This window comes from Clupea harengus, chromosome 20, assembly GCF_900700415.2.
Source record: "Clupea harengus chromosome 20, Ch_v2.0.2, whole genome shotgun sequence".
Classification (NCBI taxonomy): Eukaryota; Metazoa; Chordata; class Actinopteri; order Clupeiformes; family Clupeidae; genus Clupea; species Clupea harengus.
In genome coordinates this window covers 3,463,304-3,477,692 of record NC_045171.1, presented here as the reverse complement: position 1 = coordinate 3,477,692, position 14,389 = coordinate 3,463,304, and the positions used below count along the sequence as shown (strand labels likewise).

Sequence of the window (14,389 nt, the reverse complement as noted above, 5' to 3'; positions counted from 1 at the left end):
AAGAGACATAACTTGTGGGGACTAATTTAAATTGTACATACTGTATAAAGAGTATTAGAAAGAGCATCTGTACATACTGAAGAGTAAATAATTCAAATTAAACATTGCTTGACCTCAATAATTGAAAAAAAAAAAAAACTGATTTTCTGTATTGGTAATCAAAAATCTGTGCCTTCTGTATATGTACATATTATGGTGTGTTAAAGGAAGTTCAATGATAAAACCAGTGAATCCTCCACACATACTTGTACTATACACTACACATAGTATTAAGAACTGGACAAATAAATACAAGACATTGGTTTAATGGAATTTTATAAATTAATACCATCTTCCATTCAAATTCCCTTTTAAAATGAGCAACACATTAATACATTAATACACAGCAATCTCAAGCCCTGCGATCAATCCTTGTTCCCTTTTTCTGAACTCCTCCCCCCGCCCCTCTCCAAAATCAAAGGATATCTAATAAAATATATCTTCTAAGGGGTCTGGGTCATAGGAAAATAATTTAGAGAACAATCTTAACAGGTTGAAGTATTAAAAATGCATACCACTTTAGTTATACATTGAAAAATCATGACTGAGGAATGACTCTAGTACCCTTTTATCCACAAGAACTAAGACTGGCTGAAACTTGAGAGAAAGGGTAAAACTGTCTACTATTGTTCACTACAGCTTTTATATAGACCATTGAGCCTTTGGAACGCCAGATGACTTCAACTCATCAAGAGAAATCACAGGTGTCCCTGATAGTCTTTGACAGGATAGTGGTCTGGTTGGAATGTGAAGGTGCAAGTAGTCTGCGAAGTGCCTGAAGAGTGCAAATACTCCGCCTGACCGAGGTCTTGGAAATGCCCAAGTATTGCCCCAAGTCGGTCAGTTCTGTGGAGTGGAGTAGAGAGAGTGATGCTGGCTGGTCTGGTCATTAGCACTGGCAAAGAGAAGGGGCGCCGTCTCACTGGAGGAGCCAAACCAGCTAAACAGGAGATCAGAAGAGAAAATTATGCAATTTAGTTTCATAGGCCTGTGTACAAAGATGACCAAAGTCCAACACTGTAAAATCATTATCTACAGGACAGTACTGTAAGTATGTTTACCTCTAATTTAGGATTTACAATCTTATTTTCTCACTGGCATTTAGTTTACTATGTACCAAAACCATCATCCTCTTTATGGAACATTTGCAAGACAAGTTATGATTTGGTTGGATTATTGCCTCAGTGGTACTATTTGCATAAATGTGCTTAAATATTCAAAACAATGACAAATGGCTGTTGAGGACAAGTAGGCTAATAACGCTTCATACACAAGATTCATTTCTTCCAGCAGGGGGACAGTGGTGACTACCTGCTATGGTGGTGTGTGTTGAAGCCCCACGGGACACCTTCGTCGTCGTCCATCCTCTGAGGGTCATCGAAGAAGTAGGAACGCGGGCCTTGACTGTTGACTGCTGGAGTATAATTCTGCAAAACCACCCTTTTGTCAAAACTGAGATCTGATACCAGAGGGAAACATTAAAAATATAAGGCGGTGAGAAGCTCCAAGTATACTTACCACTTCTTGTGGAGGCTGGCGGACTCTGAATATAAGAATGAGCAAACTGGTCGGGAGCAGCTCCCAGATGAAGAGAATTGCCCCGAACACGAGGTACCCCCTATCTCCAAGCTCGCTGTGTAGGTCAGCCTTAAATATATTCAGACAATAAAAACAGACATGATCACAAAGAACAAAACAAAGGACCAAACATGCACTCAAGACTGCAATATCACACAGCTGAGAAAAAAACACACTACATGCAAACAATGAGTGTTTGCCTACATACATCTAGGCTAAAAAAAGCTTCAGTTATTTCAGCACTCTGTAGCTGTGTGAGCAGTGGGTTATGTCAGCACTCTGTAGCTGTGTGAGCAGTGGGTTATTTCAGCACTCTCTAGCTGTGTGAGCAGTGGGTTATTTCAGCACTCTGTAGCTGTGTGAGCAGTGGGTTATTTCAGCACTCTGTAGCTGTGTGAGCAGTGGGTTATTTCAGCACTCTCTAGCTGTGTGAGCAGTGGGTTATTTCAGCACTCTCTAGCTGTGTGAGCATGTACCTGGTCTGAGACGTTGTACCAATCAAAATCAAAGGCTTCCACCTTATGATCTTTGGACAGCATGAGCACTGCCAGATTGTAACACGCCCTGCTGAGGAACAGCAGAATCACCCCTGCTCCCTGCACTGCAGTCTGGCATACTGATGTACCCTGGGGAAGTAAAAAGCAACAAAACACATTCAGAAAACACCAACAATATAAAGCTATGTCCAGATCCATAACAATATAAAATACCCCATAAATGACAAACAAAACCATAACAACAACAAATAAGAGAAAACATCGGCGGTCATGAAAGAGAACACAGAGTTCAGCCCAGTTTCTAAAAATAACACTTGTTAACAGCCTTCATTTGCATTGAGGTCATTCTGAGCAATGATTAGCTTGGCTGAAGTCTTGCATTACCTTACTGTGCAGGTAGAGGCTGGTGGACGGAGAAAAGCGTGTCAGGAGAAGCAGAGAGGTGGCCAGGCAGATCGCCTCCACGATGAAGAGCAGGTCATTGACCAGAACCCGCACAAGCACCAGCCTCCAGGTTTTGTCGCTACTTTCCCCCGGCTCTCCGAGGGCGGCACACACCACATTCACACAGAGGAAGACTGCACTCATGGCGGCATAGGCGCAGCGGGACACATACCTGCATGGGCAAACAGGGCATGTTTCAATTCGACAAGGACTCTACACTTTACTAGTTCATTCCAAAGGAATTGCTCTTGTTTTTTTCACTCCACTTTGGAAGCGAGGGAACTTACTGTCCTTTGCTTGGTTCATAGCTGTACTTCCCCCTCACTTTCAGCACAACCTGAGCAATACAGCGAACTTGTGTTAATTTCACTCCAAAAATACTGACCTCAATAAGAAACAAGGCCACTTTTGTCTAACAATGATTACAGATCAGACTTACCTGAGTGAAGTACAGGTTGATGAGACTCAGGGTGAAAAACTGCAAGCACACTGGGCAGCAGTACAGGAGCCAGTAGACTGGGGCGGGCAGGTGGTTGGCTGCCACAGCATTGCAAAAGTAAAAGGAAAAAAGCGTGGTGCGCAGGGCTGCCCAGAAAAGGCATAAAAACAGGAAAATGCTCTGGTAACTCCAGCGCTTATGGCCGTATCGCAAAAGGAGCCACAGCTGGATATACACTATTATGAAGAGACTGCCATATAGGCAAGTGTATAGGGTGGTAAACCCCAACTGCACAGATGGGGCCACAGCAGGTTCAATAGGAAAAGGGTTGAACGAAGAGTTAGGGGAAACAGTAGTTGAAAGCTGGTTATCCATTTTGCTCGGTTGTTGGTTTATTTTGATGGATAAGAGTCTGAGGTAGAAGTTAAGTTGATACCGTTTACCACCCCTTGCACAGTGTTTACAAGCCTATTCCAAGAAATAGATCACAGCTTTACTGAATTAAGTGTCCTTGATAAATATTGGAGGACCCTCTTCAATTCTAGCACCAAATGTGAAAATAATCTAGCTCCACAAAGCCACTGCACACTGAGTGTAGACAAAGTAAGTCAGTTTTTGTCTTAGGAAAATAGTGACTGAACACCACTGGTGAAAACCGTACAATTATTGATTTTCTTGCATCCTAATAAAATGTTTTCCTTCAAAACTTAATGTGTAAACAAATAATGTAAAAACAGTGATATAGGTCTATAATTTCCCATAGTTCGACACAAAAATGCCCACTCAAATCAGCTATTATTCTGTCATTCCCTTGTCCGCGAAACTGCTCATAATCCAGGGACAAACTCAAGAAATCTGAAGAAATCCATGTCCTTCAAAGAAAGAAAGAAAGAAAGAAAAGGGAAAGTCTCACATTATCCATTATGACCATGCAGTAGCTGGTTACATATTGTACCTCGTACGCGAACTAGGATAACTGGGTAGTTACTTCCTGTTCTGTGATTATGTAAGTAATGTACAGTTGGATTAATAAAAATACTCTAGAAGCTCACAGTGCACAATCGATAGCTAAATGTATCAGTATACTGAGATAATTACGGGACTGACAGTATTACACCGAGGTGTCATCACAAACCTGTTTCAATATCTTCACCTCCTAAAGTAGTTAGGCTAGCAAGCTAACTACGTTGCGTCGTTGTTGTTTTGTGACGGCTACAATGTCTTCCCCTAAGCAAAGCACTAGAATAACGTTGCCTCGTTTTGTCTGTCAAACTTGGTTAAAATTAGTCAGTGAGAACATAACGTTAACTATTCTAAGAAATCAACGTTATTACATCGCCTATGTTACTGGTTAGCACGTAACATTAGCCAGCTAGCTTTTGTCATTTAGAAACTAAAAGTAGGAAGGAAGCCTAATTCACCTGCCCATCTAACCCTTTATTACTACAGTTAAAAACGGCAGTCAGAACTATACTCTTACCTCCCTGCGTGTGCTTATAATTCTAAGGATTTCCATTGTGTATTATCCAAAGTTCTCTTTCATATCTTTTTAAAGGCAGAAGGATTCCACTATAAGCTGACTACTGCCACCAGCGGTGTAGGAAGTCACTCACGTGTATTGCTGTTTGAAAACAATTGAAGTCTGAAACGTGAGTCTGGTTAAGGTGTGACTGACTAAATTCCCCGTATATTTCTGCCACCAATGTGCTGTAGTCTATAGCTCAAAACAGTGAATGATAAGCACACTGTGGAGCTGTTATTTGATGCACTTTACCCAAATCTTTGATTTACAGTAGGCTATTTATATGAACTTTTCTTCTGTTTTCCGTTGTGTCATTTCCATTACTGGACATGCGTATGTTGCATGTTAGATTCATATATGGCGCTATATATAAAATAAAAGCATTAATTTCATGGCTTAACTGACTTTGTCCTGTTGAAAGGCTAAAACACACAAAATTATAACATGATGAATTTGTTATAGACACACGCTTGGTGCACATCCGTCTCCTACACCATGCTTCTGGTGGGAAAGGGGTAAGATGGATCCATACTTCACTGAATACTGCAGCTGTGCGATGTTCAAATGAAGAATGAGACATCAAGAAAAGCATCAGCTTAGATGCATTTCAACATACCACGCCCTACAACTTCTTTCACTGATTTCAGCAGTATATGAACATTGAGATTACATTTATTTTTTACTTGGCTATGTGGATAGCTCCGATTAATACCAGACTGGTTGTTGATGGTCTGTATCGGCTTGTTCCCGCATTCAATTGTATTTGTTCTTGTAGTGTATGGAGCACTTCACAACTATTCAGTGTGCCACAGATGTGGCATTAAATAAAGCAACAGGACACGCTCAAAGAAGTTGCCCAAACTTGTTCTTTTGCATAGCTGCACAAGAGGTGGCAACTGCATAGCTGAGTGACACTTTATATCACGTAAAATCCGTACAGATTCTAAAATGTACAAAACAAAGCATAGCACATAATTTAAATGTTGATCTGCATACCACTTTTGTAATAATGTTCAGCTATTATCACTGATATATTGTGAGCAGTCCAATACAGTATAATCTACCCAAAAGGGCTAGACCCATATTTCAGCGTGTGCCCTTCAGTTCTCCATCTGGCATAAAGGATCTGGTCAGGGTGGTCTTGGATAACCTCTCTCTAAATGCTTGAGTGCTGGCAACCATGCTTTGGAGTAAGTGGCTGAATATCCACCTGGATAGAAACCAGAACATACCAGATTTTCAGAAACAGGAAGTCCAAGAAGAGTCAGGGGCCACTCGTGGTCCTTGAGAGTCAGAGCCCAAGCCAGAGAGTGCTGGGGGTCCTATTGGGCCAGGTGAACATATCTACCCGTGTCATTAATCTGCCATATTGCATTAGGGTACATGTATGTGCCAATCTTGCAGAGATGGGTAACAGGCAGTTTTTAACAACATAAGATGGGTGTCTATTCACGTCTATATTTGTTGGACAGATGCTTTGAGCTGATATGGAATACTGAATCTGTACACCCTAAAACAACGCTAAATATTAATTCAGTCTGAGCACATTCTTTAAGCTAAAATAGGGCCCTTAATACAGGTGACAGTGTTAAACTGTCTTATGGTTGCATGCTCAATAGACACAAATATATAGTGTATATGAACTGGAATGTGTAATGATGCCCAGCTGACATGTACTGTAGTTGTAGTGACAATTTACAGTCAATTCAGATATAATTTACTGAATTTAACATACAAACAAAACAAACTTAAATATTTGACCACATAAAAATAAAAATAAATGGGAAAGTAGGATACTTTTCGCCAGGTTATCGTGTTTGTTTAAAATGAAGGGTACAGTGCAACAAATATACCCTTACCTCTAAGAATTATTGATGTATTATTATTATTTGTATGTATTGGTCTTTCTTGCTATTCTAGTGGGCTAGGGCACAGAAAAAAAAGTCCTAACCCCAATTTTCTAGGAAACATGGGGAAGCCATTTCAGGGAATTATAACTTTAATGCACAAGGAACAACATGATTTGCTCAGATCCATACAAGGTGAGCATTTAGTCTTTACAGATGACAGACAGTTTTAAACCAACTTTGGCAAAAAAAAAAAAAAAAATGTATGTGTAGGCTTGCCTTCTATTTTATTCCTTAATGTGACAGCACGCCTATAACTTTGTAATATTCATTCATTTCATTAACCAAAAATGTTATTTTACCTATAATCCACTAGATGGGGCAGTGAGCATTGATGACTCCTGACGACAACGTCAAGGGGAAACCGCGGCTATTTCAATTTAAACCACTATTTGCGTTGACAATGTTCACATTCAAAGATGACATTACACCCTCACCTGCGTTAATGCGTTTCAATTTTGCTACCATTTGGAAAAAAAAACATGATGGCTAATTTTGATTGCTGATTTTACACTTTACAACTAAGTATCGCTGGTATTAGATTTCTGTTAATATTTTAATTTTAATTTTCATGAAGCCAGCGTTAACCTTCAATTATTAAGTATGGGGCGGAAAAGTTATTTTGGCCCAGAAATATCCTTGAGACGATCGGCTCGAATCAGAACCTTGTGGGCTTTGCCAGAGGTGGGTATTTTAAATTTGGGTGAAGTAGGCGAGCTTTTCCGCCTCACTTTTTCCTGTAACGTTACAGTATTTTCATGGCCACGTAGCAGTGATGATGTTAACGTTAGTCAGTCACATTTAGCTAGCTAATGTTATGTTTTGGCGCGAGTGTTTCTTTATTTCCTAAATTGTTGTATAAGTTTTTAGTTACTTAAAACTAACGTCAGCAACTGAAAGGCAATCGTACCTTGAAATATTAAAGATGGTAAGTTTGCTTGACTTTTCATGACCAAATTAACTCGCCAGCTAGCTTGCTGTAGATACAAGTTTTGTCATTAACGTCGTAACTTAGTAGCTTGTCGGCCAACTATATTCCGCGACTTTTGATATACCCGGTGGCCACAAAGGTTATTCTTTTTAACCTCATATTCTCACGGATGCGATTACGTGTTTTGCTATGCATTGTTTTGTGTATCAATCAAGGGGCTTTAGCCAGCTAGCAGAGCGAACTAGGATGCCTATTGTTTGAAGGGCCTAACTACAATACAACTGTCAATGTGAATTCGTGAAGTTTGGTTTACCGTGGTTGACCATATCCACTTTTCACCTCACTTACAGGAATCAGAGAAAACAACGAAGCCTGAAAGCATGCAAGCTACCTCTGAGGAGGATGAAGAGGCACGCAAAGCAGTCAAACAGCATGCTTCTCGGATTCCAACTTTTCACAGCTCAGTAGCTCGTAAAAAGCCTGGTCATAGTCTAGAATCTCTTAGTTCAAGTCAAATACGACAGGAGGCGTCAAGTTTGCCCAACCAGTCTAAAGACAAAGTAAGTCATGGAGGAGATATGTCTAAAACCAAATCCCTTAGTGGCAGAGAAACGGCTCTCCCTCTTCCCTCTGTCCGCCTCCCAGAAATGATCTCTGATGCTTATGCTTTTGGTGATCATGCTGACCCTGTAACCAGCTCTCCACATGTCCCTGGACTTTCTACTAGCAGTGAAGACTCTCCTGAACAAGGAGTTTCAGAGCAGCTCCAACGACCCTCACTCAGGTCTGATCCAGGGTCTACAGACCAACCTGATTCTGTTCCACAGTCCACCTCTAAACCTCCATGCTCAGATCAAGATGCCACATCTGAAGATACGCTGGAGTTGTCAGATGTAGATTTTGAAGATCAAAATGAAACACAAGGGACGTACAGCATCTCTGATGAAGAGAATCACTTTACTTTGAAAGAGGAAAATGAATCCTTTGGTGAGGAAGAATGCCCTGAAGAACAGTTGTCTCTGAACCAGACTGAATGTCCCATACAAGGGAAGGTAGATCACGAGAACTTGAATATGGAAGAGAAATGTACCACGGAGGGGGAGAAACTGAAGTTTGTTTCCTCAGAGTTAGTGAAGACTGAAGAACCACTGGTGGAACATTCTTCACAAGAAGATGCCAAAAGTGGGTTAGATACAAATACAAAAATGTCAAAAGATTCTAAAGCAGTTTCAAAGAAACTGTTGCAGTCTCCACATGAGGACAGGGAAGAAGTGGATGAATCAAATCTATCTTCATATCAAAGCACTCAAAGTTCCTCGTCATCAGCAAAGGTAAATACACACTGTGTACATGACTGTGTGATCTTTGATGCTCACGAGTGATTTTTACCCTGTAAAACAGTCAAATATGCTGGACTGTTGTCTCCAACACTCTCAAGTTTGAGCTCAGATTATCATAATAGACCAATAAACATAAGGCAGACTTAATGCACCGCAATATGTATATTATAGACATATGTATAGATGAAACCAGGCTTAAAACCGTTATTGCATAGCACTGTGGGTACCTCAAGTTTTCGGTCTCCACAAAAGTATTATGTATTAAGTAATTAATCACAGTGACTGTTTTCATGGACAAGTTTAACGGCTGTGAATTGTCATCCCTTGTTCCTGTAGAGCTTTGCTCTCCTCTGTCTGCTCCCAACCACTCTCCTGCTCTTGGGTGGCCTTGGTCAGCATATTTGGCTCTACGGCATTCCTAAATCTACGTCGCACTTACTGGCTCAACTGGAATTACACTGGCTAGAGGGGTTCTGGATGCCTCAAGAGTACTGCTCTACAGATTGCCGGTAAGAACGCTTCCACACTGTTTGACTAAATATCCTTTTCAGTGTCTCCTGTGTTGAAAAAAATACAGTTTTCTCTACTTTGATCTTTAATTATGTGTGGTGAGTAATTCTTATTTACTAATCACAATAAAACTATGCTGTGTTCCCTAATGCCTTAGCTTCAGCTTGGTTGAGAGTATTCCTGAAGGGTTAATATATCCACCTGGATCACCACTTTTACCAAGCATCTCACAAACATGGAAGGATGTACTGGACAAGGCAAACAAATCTGTCGATATTGCAGCTTTCTACCTCACCCTTAGAGATAATGGCATGGGTCTTACAGAGCCCAGTGCTAATGAGGTAAGAGTTGGTGAAGAAACCTTTTAATGAAGATACCTTTAAGTCACCTCAAACTGGTCTAATCATGCTACAATTTCTGAGTGATCTATTTCATGTGTTTGGTATTAGAGGTACCATGAGCGGCCTGTTACTAAAGCAAGAACTTCTGACTAACAGAACCTTTTCTCTGATCGTAAATGAAAGCACTCGTTCGTATGGCATGCTTGGCCTTTAGCACAGTATGAGAAGGAAAACTTCAAAGACTTTTTGATCCTGCGCCTGTCTCCTGATGTGTCTGTCATGTTGTAGGGGAGACAGGTGTTCGCAAAGCTGATGCAACTGGAGCCGAAAGGAGTGAAACTCCGCTTGGCTGTGAACAGTCCACAGTCATATCCGATGGACACGGAGGAGCTATCCTCTGCAGGTGGGAATAACCAGTGTATAAGCCCTGCTTTCAGCCCCCTTCACCCCCCTCAACTTCACATAAGGAATGAAGCAATGATGCAACTGAGATTTTCAAGGGATTAAATTGGGCCACTGTGATTGTTCTTAACCTTATAGGTGCAGAAGTGCGACCTGTTGACCTCCAGTCTGTGACGGGAGGCATCATCCACACTAAGCTGTGGGTAGTGGACAAGAAGCATCTCTACATTGGAAGTGCAAATATGGACTGGCGGGCTCTCACCCAGGTATTTGCAGCATGGATGCCTACCTTACATAACATCCCTGCACTCAGCTAAACATCTATAATGCTACATGATAAACATCTATAATGCTACATGCTAAACATCTATAATGATACATGCTAAACATCTATAATGATACATGCTAAACATCTATAATGCTACAGCTAAACATCTATAATGCTACAGCTAAACATCTATAATGCTACAGCTAAACATCTATAATGCTACAGCTAAACATCTATAATGCTACAGCTAAACATCTATAATGCTACATGCTAAACATCTATAATGCTACATGGTAAACATCTATAATGATACATGATAAACATCTATAATGCTACATGCTAAACATCTATAATGCTACATGGTAAACATCTATAATGATACATGATAAACATCTATAATGCTACAGCTAAACATCTATAATGATACATGATAAACATCTATAATGCTACATGGTAAACATCTATAATGCTACATGGTAAACATCTATAATGCTACATGATAAACTCTTTAGTATAAATGTGTCCTACATTTGGCATATCTAATGCTGTTAACGCACATGATGAGTAATATTGTAATATATATGAGTAATATATATGTAATATTATGTCATATTTTTCAATGTCATGGTGAGCACTAACCCGTGTTGGTGTGTCCTGTGTGTATTGTTTCAGTGTTTCCCTGATTACTCATGGCCTGAGTTATGGCCGTGCCTTTGTGTTGTGTTCAGGTGAAGGAAGTGGGAGTGTTGGTGGAGAACTGCAGCTGTTTGGCACAGGATGCGGCACGGATATTCGGGATCTACTGGGATATAGGTGATCGGAAAAAGGGTTCTCTTCCACCACACTGGCCTGGACGGTTCTCTGCCTTGTTCAGTGCCAATCATCCCCTTGTTGTTAATGTCAACGGTGTCCCTGCACGTATATATCTGTCTGTGAGTTACTTTGTGTCGCGTTTTCATATCATTATGTCTATGTGGGCTGCAGATTTCATTTAGAATGCTTGACCATATTTTTGGTTTGTCATGAATACTGTTTTGCCAGCTACTGATATTTCATACAAAGTCCCTAAACAACCCCTCAAATTGGTTTTGTAAATCTTCAAGTGTTCTTGTTGATTCCTTGATTAAACCAATGCTGACATTTCATGGACCATTCACCATGCAATGCAGCGTATTGATTCTGCTTTGCATCAGCATCAGTTTGCATCAGTAATCTTTTTCCTCTTGGTAAAGCCTACCAGTTGAGAATGCAAGCAGATTTTTCTACATTTGATAAGTAAAGCCTCTCTTCCTGCCATTCTGAGTAGTCTGCCCTGATTCATACTCACACAGCAAATCATTGTGTCAATGCACTAACTCCACAGGAATGAAAAATACATTTAAAAAAGAATACATTTAGGATTCGATAGTGGGATAATGCGAACGTGTGTTGACACTGTTGGTTCTGGCAAAATGGATCTGAATCTTTCATAAATGTGTATTTGATGCCCAACCCTAATAAAATGACACTTTCTATCTTTCTATCAACATTCATATCTATCCATGTACCCCACCATTGTCTTTCCATTGATCATACACTCTCAGAAGGAGTATGATTGAAACTAACAATTTTGGGTTACTTCCTCTCCTCCTTAACATTGTATGTATGTTTGTACGTAAGTTGAATGGCAAAATTGTATAAGTTGTAGAACATGAGATGGTGTGTGTTATTGTGAAATTGTATCATACCTTTGATTTTGTGATATGTGTGAGCAAAGTGCCCTATCAGATCTTCACAGCTGTTATTATGTTATCGATAAGAACCCATAATCTTGTGCTCAGCCCTAAAAGCCATTTTTTTTTGTATAACTTATTTCCTGGTTGCTTTTTTCCCCAGAGTGCCCCTGCTCCATTGTCAGCTCAAGGTCGCTCTGATGATCTCACAACCATTCTTTCTGTGATTGCTGATGCCAGGAAATTTGTCTACATATCTGTAATGGACTATCTTCCACTATCACAGTACTCCGATCCAGTGAGGTAATATTCAGTGTTTTATGAGTGTGAAACCATAGTCTCATAGTGCTAGACATACTGTATATTGCAATTCACGTGTATCTCAGTATTTATTTGGGGGCAGCCACTGGGGGAGTTTTTTCTGTTAGAGGGTGGGACCGATCGGCATCTTTAGTGCATTTGTGAAAGTGGGGTAGAAAGTTGACCTGGTTGTCATCTGTATGTTTTTTATTTTAAAAGGTGCTTCAAATATCAACAGACTTGCCAGAATCGTGGAATGCGCCTTTAAAGGTGCATTTGTAAATTCGATTAAAAAAAAAAAAAATTGATTGATGGTCTATAGTTCGAAGAAATGGAGCGTTTCAACGGGCTGTCCCCAGACATGTGACTTGCCAGAATCACTTCTGGCCCTGCTAGGCTAGTTAAAGGCAATGTCAGCCATTTCAATGTGTAACACTCTGTAATCAGGCCAGGAACACAACCAATCAGTCAGGACAAGGACCTGCTTATTGTTCCTGTTTAGCCAAGTTTTTGCTTGTGCCTATTCCTGTTGCTGTTATGTTTGTAACCTAGAAACTTTCACCCAAATCTCTGACAATATCTATCAATCTCGTTTAGTGTTTATTATACTTCCTCTGGATCTTTTGTTTAATTCAATGCTGCATTTAGTTTGTTTTGTTTTATTTCAATATAGAAGTGATTATTTATATTTGATATGCCCTACTGTAAATATTCAGGTTCTGGCCTCCAATAGACACAGCCATACGAGAAGCAGCGTGCGCTAGAGGAGTGGAGGTGAATATTTTGGTTAGTTGTTGGAACCACTCTCCCCGATCCATGTTCATCTTCCTGGAGTCTCTGAGTGTCCTACGTCAACCTCCTCTGCAGTGTAGAATCGCGGTGGTAAGTGTCATGTTGTGTCTTTGTGCCATTTTGGTTCTGTAATACCACTACCGTATTTAGCATCTGTTGATATTTTATGATTGTCTGATTGTTTGTGTCAACAGAGAGTTTTTCAAGTGCCATCTACAACCGCACAACAGGAGATCCCCTTTGCTCGAGTCAACCACGCTAAATACATGGTGACAGATCGTGTTGTCTACATAGGTATGAAGTAAAAGATAAAATGGAAAAGAAATGATTGTGTCTTGGTCCATTTGACATGGTTGCCACACTGCATTGTAGCTGAATGAAAATTCAATGTATAATCTTAGTCCATCATCCACGAGGATGTTGTTAATGAAAAGACAGAAGACGAGTTATAATGTTTCAGTAAGTATAAAATTCTTTGCCTCCACAGGAACTTCTAATTGGTCAGAGGGCTATTTTACCCAGACAGCAGGTGTTGGCCTGGTGGTTAATCAGACCGGCTCTGAGGCCAGTCAGGAACAGAAGACCGTACAAAGTGAGCTGCAGGGGATTTTTGAGAGAGACTGGAAGTCCACCTTTGCTGGCAATCTTTCACCTGAACATGTTGAACAGTGTGGAAGACATAAGGCATAGAAAGGAATGATGGAAGTTGTCCATTCATAAGTTTACAAAATGTTTTGGGTAAATTCACTTCCTTTAATATTGATTGTATCATGCAAGCCTTTAATTTAACCAGTTCAATACCCAGAGATACATACCCAAGCATTTCTGCCGCTGACCTGAAGATGCTAGTTTGTTCTACCTGGATTGTATGTATTTGCTTGTTTTGCTTTCTTATGATGCATGTTTTTTTTGTGTGTGTGTGTTCTTGTCCTTTTTTGCATTTGTTTACCACTCAGAATAATTTCTTTTCTTTTAGAAAGATAATAAAATATCTAATTCTTTGAGCACATGCAAACAATTTATGATTGGCTCTGGTAAATGCCAGAATTTGTATATAATGTTGTCAATCGCCCTTTGTGTAGATACATATTTTGACATGATATTTTGTTTATGTAAACTTGTCAAAATAATACTGTGGAGTAAATATGAACACATGTCACGTCCCCATCCAAAAATGGACAAAGTACTTGAACTGGCCTGTGATTGAAACTTAAATTTGTGATTGAAATGGTTTTCAGTAAATGTTTGCTTTATTTTTAACTTAAACTTTACGTTGCCTTTGTATACTGCAAGAACACATCATCAAACTTAAGTAAAAACAAAGATTTCTGTCTGCTGACCAAAATCTGTATGGTGAAGACTTTTGT

The 14,389-nt window shown here is 40.0% G+C and overlaps 2 protein-coding genes across 4 annotated transcripts; one reads left to right on the top strand and one right to left on the bottom strand.

Moving 5' to 3' along the window:
- Positions 1–298: 298 nt before the first annotated feature.
- On the bottom strand, positions 299–4,631 carry gpr137 (G protein-coupled receptor 137). Of its 2 annotated transcripts, none has more exons than XM_012840976.3 (8): positions 4,478–4,631; positions 2,998–3,869; positions 2,846–2,895; positions 2,499–2,730; positions 2,094–2,243; positions 1,558–1,686; positions 1,351–1,466; positions 299–979 (listed from the first exon to the last, which is right to left on the bottom strand). In XM_012840976.3, exons 2-8 carry the CDS (start codon positions 3,370–3,372, stop codon positions 880–882), a joined length of 1,152 nt encoding a protein of 383 aa, XP_012696430.1. In that variant the 5' UTR covers positions 3,373–3,869; positions 4,478–4,631; the 3' UTR covers positions 299–879. The 2 variants fall into 2 exon arrangements, with proteins under 2 accessions (XP_012696430.1, XP_031442736.1); XM_031586876.2 differs by having other exon boundaries at positions 4,133–4,630.
- A 2,383-nt stretch (positions 4,632–7,014) lies between these two features.
- On the top strand, positions 7,015–14,282 carry pld7 (phospholipase D family, member 7). Of its 2 annotated transcripts, none has more exons than XM_012841833.3 (11): positions 7,015–7,110; positions 7,708–8,688; positions 9,034–9,206; positions 9,365–9,548; positions 9,837–9,951; positions 10,089–10,216; positions 10,947–11,150; positions 12,094–12,233; positions 12,947–13,112; positions 13,217–13,316; positions 13,510–14,282. In XM_012841833.3, exons 1-11 carry the CDS (start codon positions 7,030–7,032, stop codon positions 13,710–13,712), a joined length of 2,475 nt encoding a protein of 824 aa, XP_012697287.2. In that variant the 5' UTR covers positions 7,015–7,029; the 3' UTR covers positions 13,713–14,282. The 2 variants fall into 2 exon arrangements, with proteins under 2 accessions (XP_012697287.2, XP_031442880.1); XM_031587020.2 differs by lacking the exon at positions 7,015–7,110 and adding an exon at positions 7,144–7,354.
- The last annotated feature ends 107 nt before the right edge of the window (positions 14,283–14,389 follow it).

Excerpts from the sequence above, each read along its gene's own strand:
- gpr137 (XM_012840976.3), bottom strand. The coding sequence starts at position 3,372 with ATGGATAACCAGCTTTCAACTACTGTTTCCCCTAACTCTTCGTTCAAC. Across the intron at positions 2,896-2,997 it reads TCAACCTGTACTTCACTCAG|GTTGTGCTGAAAGTGAGGGG; the intron begins GTAAGTCTGATC and ends TGTATTGCTCAG. Across the intron at positions 1,467-1,557 it reads GCCAGCCTCCACAAGAAGTG|AATTATACTCCAGCAGTCAA; the intron begins GTAAGTATACTT and ends GTGGTTTTGCAG.
- pld7 (XM_012841833.3), top strand. The coding sequence starts at position 7,030 with ATGGGGCGGAAAAGTTATTTTGGCCCAGAAATATCCTTGAGACGATCG. Across the intron at positions 9,952-10,088 it reads GGAGGAGCTATCCTCTGCAG|GTGCAGAAGTGCGACCTGTT; the intron begins GTGGGAATAACC and ends TTAACCTTATAG. Across the intron at positions 12,234-12,946 it reads CAGTACTCCGATCCAGTGAG|GTTCTGGCCTCCAATAGACA; the intron begins GTAATATTCAGT and ends GTAAATATTCAG.